Source organism: Micropterus dolomieu, linkage group LG19 (assembly GCF_021292245.1).
Source record: "Micropterus dolomieu isolate WLL.071019.BEF.003 ecotype Adirondacks linkage group LG19, ASM2129224v1, whole genome shotgun sequence".
Taxonomy (NCBI): domain Eukaryota; kingdom Metazoa; phylum Chordata; class Actinopteri; order Centrarchiformes; family Centrarchidae; genus Micropterus; species Micropterus dolomieu.
This window is the reverse complement of record NC_060168.1, coordinates 16,663,305-16,670,630: the sequence shown is the minus strand read 5'-3', so window position 1 is coordinate 16,670,630 and position 7,326 is coordinate 16,663,305. Positions and strand designations below refer to the sequence as shown.

At 43.0% G+C, this 7,326-nt stretch overlaps 3 protein-coding genes across 3 annotated transcripts in view; all 3 read right to left on the bottom strand.

Moving 5' to 3' along the window:
• The window catches only part of LOC123958210 (protocadherin beta-16-like), a 2,758-nt gene extending 625 nt beyond the window's left edge, over positions 1-2,133 (bottom strand). Inside the window, exon 1 of the mRNA XM_046031465.1 lies at positions 153-2,133. Coding sequence (XP_045887421.1) covers positions 153-2,133 — 1,981 coding nt within the window. The remainder of the gene's footprint in view (positions 1-152) is intronic.
• A 314-nt stretch (positions 2,134-2,447) lies between these two features.
• Positions 2,448-5,359, bottom strand: LOC123958209 (protocadherin gamma-A2-like). The gene is made up of 2 exons (XM_046031464.1): positions 2,885-5,359; positions 2,448-2,466 (listed from the first exon to the last, which is right to left on the bottom strand). The coding sequence occupies exons 1-2, from the start codon at positions 5,299-5,301 to the stop codon at positions 2,448-2,450; spliced, it is 2,436 nt and encodes an 811-aa protein (XP_045887420.1). The 5' UTR covers positions 5,302-5,359.
• Positions 5,360-6,314: 955 nt separating this feature from the next.
• LOC123957476 (protocadherin beta-16-like) overlaps positions 6,315-7,326 on the bottom strand; it is a 3,225-nt gene continuing 2,213 nt past the window's right edge. The window contains exons 2-3 of the mRNA XM_046030307.1: positions 6,694-7,094; positions 6,315-6,381 (exon numbers count right to left, since the gene is read on the bottom strand). Of these exons, the coding sequence (XP_045886263.1) occupies positions 6,334-6,381; positions 6,694-7,094 (449 nt within the window). The 3' untranslated portion in view covers positions 6,315-6,333. The remainder of the gene's footprint in view (positions 6,382-6,693; positions 7,095-7,326) is intronic.

The following is a 7,326-nucleotide window of genomic DNA, read 5'->3' as shown; positions in this document are numbered from 1 at the left end:
GCGAGACTGTCTCCATCTGTAGATTTTCACTGATATAATAACCACTAAACACGTGATGAAGAGGAAGGAAACTACAGCCAAAGCCAGCACTAAGTAAAAAGTCAGGTTGTCATTGTACTCCTTGTCGTGTGTAAAGTCAGTGAACTCCGACAGCACTTCAGGGAAGCTGTCCGCCACCGCCACGTTAACAATGACTGTAGCTGAACGAGAGGGCTGCCCGTTGTCCTCCACTATAACAGTCAGTCTTTGTTTCACAGCATCTTTATCAGTCACTTGGCGGATAGTTCTTATTTCTCCATTCTGTAAGCCCACTTCAAACAGCGCCCTGTCTGTGGCTTTCTGCAGTTTATAGGAGAGCCAGGCATTCTGTCCAGAGTCCACATCAACAGCCACCACTTTAGTGACCAGATAGCCCACATCTGCTGAACGAGGCACCATTTCAGCCACCAGAGAGCCACCAGTCTGGACTGGGTACAGAACCTGAGGTGGGTTGTCGTTCTGGTCCTGGATCATTATTTTCACGGTCACGTTGCTACTGAGTGGAGGGGAGCCTCCATCCTGCGCTTTGACGCGGAACTGGAAGTCTTTGATCTGCTCGTAGTCAAAAGAGCGCACTGCATGGATGACTCCACTATCAGCACTAACGGACACATATGAGGAGACTGGCACTCCGTTAACAGAGGAGTCCTCCAGTATGTAAGAAACACGCGCATACTGGTTCCAGTCAGCGTCTCTGGCTTTCACTGTGAATATAGAGAGGCCTGGTGTGTTGTTTTCTACAATGTAGGCCTCATATGAGCTCCTCTCAAAAACAGGCGCGTTGTCATTCACATCAGAGATCTGTAAGGTGAGAGTGACGCTGCTGGAGAGGGAGGGCACTCCCTCATCAGAGCAGGTCACTGTAATATTATACTCAGAGGCTCTCTCTCTGTCTAAATCATTGTCTGTCACTAAGCTATAGAAACCACTGGAAGTAGATTTTATTATAAACGGAACGTTTTCACCGAGGACACACTTGACTACCCCGTTATCGTCGGAGTCAGGATCATGTACTGTCATTACAGCTATAACGGTGTGGGAGGGAGAGCTTTCTGGAATTAAACGTGACTTTGATATAACATCGATGAAGGGCTTATTGTCATTAATATCAATTATATCTACCACTAACTTACTAGAATTTGACAGCCCTCCTTGATCCCTAGCTTCAATATCGATTTGATATTGTTTTGACTTTTCATAATCAACGTCGCCTATCACACGCACGTCACCACTGCTTTCGTCTATTTCAAAATGATTCAGAATTCCCACCGTGCTACTTGACATTGAATATGTTACTAAGCCATTTGAACCGTAATCTACATCTAATGCACTTACTGTAATTAATAATGTACCTTTAGGGGAATTTTCCTGCAAACGAGCCCTGTAAATTGTCTGTGTAAATACAGGAGCGTTGTCGTTTGCGTCTAAAACTGTAACGTGGATCTGCACAGTTCCGGACATCTTTGGGTCACCCCCATCATTAGCAGTTAGCAGCAGAGATATCTGCTCTTCTCTCTCTCGGTCCAACGGTTTCTGTAAAACCATTTCTACCTTTTTACTATCATCAGCTTGGCCATACAACTTTAAAAAGAAATTATCGGTAGGATAGAGTGAGTAACTTTGGAGGCCATTCATCCCGATGTCCGAATCAAAGGCCCTTTCAAGAACAAATTTTGCACCCATCATGGCGGACTCGCTTATGTCAAATTTCATTGAATCTTTCTGAAAATGAGGAGCATTGTCATTAATATCAAGAATTTCGACGGTGACCCTGTAAAATTCTATGGGATTTTCCATAATGATCTGCAAATGCAAAGCACACGGCGTTGTCTGTCCGCATAATGCTTCTCTGTCTATTCTTTCTTTGATCAGCAGCACCCCTCTTTCTCTATTCAGCTCGATGTATTCTGCGTTATTTCCAGTATGCAGGCGAGCTTTGCCGGATTTTAGTCTTTTTATATCCAAACCTAAATCTTGTGCTATATTACCAACGAAAGAGCCTGCCGCCATTTCCTCCGGAATGGAGTAACTAACCTGCCCGAACACAGAGCCGAGAGAGAGGAAGGAAATAAACCACAGTACTTGCCGTTTCATTGTTCTCTCTGACACACAGTAGGTATTTTGCGCCACGAATCGTTGAAGTCGTTTTTGTATAATATCCGTCGCCTACAGATTCAGGTTGGATACACTATTTAAAAAGCAAACAAACAAAGAAATCCAAAATCATTGGTTATAACGTCCACAATATCTCCATTTCCTCAAGAAATAATGTTGATGCCAGTTTAGATCTCTGTGTAACACGGACTGTGTGAGTTCTGCTTCTGGCTGGCACACACTAATAAAGCCAGATGATGAAAGAGGTTCCACTGTGAGCCTTGAGTTATAATGCAACCCACTGGCCAACAGCGTCACTCTCCGTCCACCACTCTGAATTGCACAAACTAAATAAAACATACACTGAGTGTACATGCAGAGTAAATAATACGAACCACAAAAAAAAAAAAATGCATATAAGAAGTGTGTCTGTAAATTTGTGCGTCTCTGTAAATTATATTGTAAAGAGTACGCTCTATATTATGAAAAGTGCCCTAGATAACATCTGTTATGATTTGGCGCTATATAAATGGAGTTGGAAAAGTTAAATTAAACCTATTCATAAGACATGTTCAGAGATTGTTTCAGTTACTCGTTATTAGGAAAAATATATCTGGAAAAATGAATCTGGATTTATAACAATAGATGAAAGAACTTATATTCAGAGTGAAAATCAACTGTGCTGTAATTCACACCGTCCAGAAGAGGAGAAAAAAGAGAGGGCCTTGGCTGAAATAAATAAACAGCAAACGCATTGCACCTCACCTCTAGAGGAGAGTCTGGTTCATCCAGGATGCTCTTTTCACTCTGTATCCGCTGCATCGTCCCTGTAGAACTGGGGTCCATTATCAGCACGTTCTGACTACCAGCTCTGCCGAACTTACAGTCACTCTTTCTGGAGTCAGTCGTCCTGCACACCTCGTAGTTGTACACGTGCTGGAGAGTCCCTGTCCCCAAAGTGTCTGAGTAACGTGGTGGATAATACGGAATCACAGGGAGATTGGAGTGATACAGGAGGCGAGACTGTCTCCATCTGTAGATTTTCACTGATATAATAACCACTAAACACGTGATGAAGAGGAAGGAAACTACAGCCAAAGCCAGCACTAAGTAAAAAGTCAGGTTGTCATTGTACTCCTTGTCGTGTGTAAAGTCAGTGAACTTCGACAGCACTTCGGGGAAGCTGTCCGCCACCGCCACGTTAACAATGACTGTAGCTGAACGAGAGGGCTGCCCGTTGTCCTCCACTATAACAGTCAGTCTTTGTTTCACAGCATCTTTATCAGTCACTTGGCGGATAGTTCTTATTTCTCCATTCTGTAAGCCCACTTCAAACAGCGCCCTGTCTGTGGCTTTCTGCAGTTTATAGGAGAGCCAGGCATTCTGTCCAGAGTCCACATCAACAGCCACCACTTTAGTGACCAGAAAGCCCACATCTGCTGAACGAGGCACCATTTCAGCCACCAGAGAGCCACCAGTCTGGACTGGGTACAGAACCTGAGGGGGATTGTCGTTCTGGTCCTGGATCATTATTATCACAGTCACGTTGCTACTGAGTGGAGGGGAGCCTCCATCCTGCGCTTTGACGCGGAACTGGAAGTCTTTGATCTGCTCGTAGTCAAAAGAGCGCACTGCATGGATGACTCCACTATCAGCACTAACGGACACATATGAGGAGACTGGCACTCCGTTAACAGAGGAGTCCTCCAGTATGTAAGAAACACGCGCATTCTGGTTCCAGTCAGCGTCTCTGGCTTTCACTGTGAATATAGAGAGGCCTGGTGTGTTGTTTTCTACAATGTAGGCCTCATATGAGCTCCTCTCAAAGACAGGCGCGTTGTCATTCACATCAGAGATCTGTAAGGTGAGAGTGACGCTGCTGGAGAGGGAGGGCACTCCCTCATCAGAGCAGGTCACTGTTATATTATACTCAGAGACTGTCTCTCTGTCTAATTCACTTTCTGTCACTAATGTAAAGAAATTATTTGACGATGAAGTGATTGCAAAATTAATATTTTCATTTAAAACGCAGTGGACCTTGCCATTTTCATCTGAATCTGGATCCTGAACGTTCATCATTGTCAGAACCGTGCCTGGCTTAACATCCTCAGATATACTGGATGACGCTGACATAATATTGATAACTGGTGGATTATCGTTTGTGTCCAACACCTCAATTACAACTTTACATACGTCTGAGTTACCACCTTCATCTGATGCTTGAACATCTATCTCATAATGCCGAAATTTCTCATAATCAAGTGTTCCCACTAACGTGAACACCCCGCTGTCTTTATCTACATCGAATAAGCCTAATGCCCCCTTTGGAACATTAGAAATCGAATATTGTATATGCCCGTGTGGGCCTATATCTGCATCAGATGCGCTCACCGTAGTAAGAACAGCTCCTTTCAACGAATGTTCTTTTACATTTGTCTTGTACTCTGTTTGAGTACAAACAGGTGCATTATCGTTCGCGTCCAATACATTTATGACAATCAATATGGTCCCAGAGAGCTGCGGGTCGCCACCATCAAAAGAAGTCAGTACTAAAGACAACAGCTCCTGTTTCTCTCGGTCAAGATGTTTCTTTAAAACCATCTCAACATTCCTACTGCTGCCAATTTTATAAGGGTTTAAAGTGAATGTGTCACTGGAACTCAGCGAATAACCCTGTAGACCATTAATACCTACATCGTCATCAGATGCCTTTTCTAAAACAAATTTCGATCCAATTTGAACCGTTTCACTTATGTCAAATTGCATTTCACTGTTTTTAAAACCGGGTGCGTTATCGTTAATGTCGGTGATCTCGACAGTTATGCTGTAAAATTGCATAGGATTCTCCAATATTATTTGAAAATCAAGAGCGCAGGGCGTCGTCTGTCCGCAGAGCGCTTCTCTGTCTATCCGCTCTTTGATTACAAGGACTCCCCTTTCTTTATTTAGCTCGATGTATTCCGTACTTTCTCCGGTATATATGCGAGCTTTCCCTGATTTCAGCCGTTTTACATCTAAACCTAAATCCTGAGCTATGTTACCGACCAAAGATCCTTTCGCCATCTCCTCTGGAATGGAATAGCTGACCTGCCCAGAAACCGAGCTGAGAGAAACAACCGAGATAAACAACACGAGGCTTACTTGCCGTGTCATTGTCCTGTCCGACATTCTCCCGTTGATGAAAAGGTAGTATCAAATTCGTTATCCAGTAAAAAGGATTTTAGACACAGATGTCAGTAAAATAATCAAGAATCCACACTCCCAATAATGCTGATAATTCGCCTGGTAGCTCCGTGTTTAATCATCTCCCTCTTCCAAAAGGTGCCTTTAATTCCTTTTTCTTTTTCTCAGTAACATTTCGAGATGATGGGGGAGGTACAGCTGCAATGAGCTCTGAAATTTCAACAGACTGGTCAACAGCGTCCCTGTGAGTTGGATGCACTGAACTACACATTACACAGACATTCCCGATTTTAACGGGGTCGATCACAATCTGTGTTCAATATGTAAATAATGTTTACACGTTGATTACTAACACAATTACAAATAGCTTGCTGTGCAAATCAGTGAAATGTGACACACACACGAGCACAATGGTCCAGCTACTGTATTCAAATACAAAGAGGAAACGCACTGAAAAGGGGAAAGTACACAACAGTGCAATGCCTCAATTAAGTATCCCGCATGTAGCGCTATCCAAGGTGCTGGCAGGCACTCACAAGAAAGACAGAGGGAACAAGAACACAGCAAATTTAACCCTCAAAGTGTAAATACATGTAGGTGACTTTAATTCAGATTTGCTGTGGACGCAATAGTATAAGGACATAAAAGATAAAAAGAACAATTCTGAAGGAAGAACGCTGTATAACTAATGTGGTCAATCCATGCTATTTTGCAGATTAAATGGGACATGACTTGTTTCGCAATTTGATTATTTTAAAATATTGGTATTGGTTCAGTTTTACGGAATACTTGAGTACTGACATAATATACACTGTAAAACCAAGGCATTGAACCTAGAGTAGACAATTTATTTAAAAATCACTGTTATATATTGTTAAATTCCCTTTACATCCAGACAGCAATCAATAAATAATGCTCTGACAATAAAATGAAAAAAAAAATCATTGTGGCTGACTAATGATTGGCTAGCCTACCTGCTTGTCTGCCTACCTACCTGCACACACTCTGCCCATGCACTCATTGCGCTTGAAAATGTGATCTTGGGTAGTGGCTTTGAAGGGAGGACTGAAAGGATGGGGGGCGGAAACTTTCAAAATCTAGCTATCTCTTGTTAGTTTCTCCAACGTTACCTACCTTAGCTTTGATTACACGTCAGTTTCTTTCAAAAATATCGCTCTGGTTTACGTCCATAAAACAACAAATGCTCACATTAGCAGAATTTACATAATAAGTGACGTGAAGTCACGATTAACTACGGCTATTGAGAAAGTATCTGGCAAGGCCAATTATTTGGATTGACACAAAGTACTGTATCTAATAGTAAAACATAACACTGAATTGCAAATTCATATAACTTTATAAAAAGACAAAGCCAACCTCTAGAGGTGAGTCTGGTTCATCCAGGATGCTCTTTTCACTCTGTATCCGCTGCATCGTCCCTGTAGAACTGGGGTCCATTATCAACACGTTCTGACTACCAGCTCTGCCGAACTTACAGTCACTCTTTCTGGAGTCAGTCGTCCTGCACACCTCGTAGTTGTACACGTGCTGGAGAGTCCCTGTCCCCAAAGTGTCTGAGTAACGTGGTGGATAATACGGAATCACAGGGAGATTGGAGTGATACAAGACGCGAGACTGTCTCCATCTGTAGATTTTCACTGATATAATAACCACTAAACACGTGATGAAGAGGAAGGAAACTACAGCCAAAGCCAGCACTAAGTAAAAAGTCAGGTTGTCATTGTACTCCTTGTCGTGTGTAAAGTCAGTGAACTCCGACAGCACTTCAGGGAAGCTGTCCGCCACCGCCACGTTAACAATGACTGTAGCTGAACGAGAGGGCTGCCCGTTGTCCTCCACTATAACAGTCAGTCTTTGTTTCACAGCATCTTTATCAGTCACTTGGCGGATAGTTCTTATTTCTCCATTCTGTAAGGCCACTTCAAACAGCGCCCTGTCTGTGGCTTTCTGCAGTTTATAGGAGAGCCAGGCATTCTGTCCAGAGTCCAC

Bases quoted from the DNA above. Each gene is read 5' to 3' on its own strand.
- LOC123958209 (XM_046031464.1), bottom strand. From the start codon at position 5,301: ATGTCGGACAGGACAATGACACGGCAAGTAAGCCTCGTGTTGTTTATC.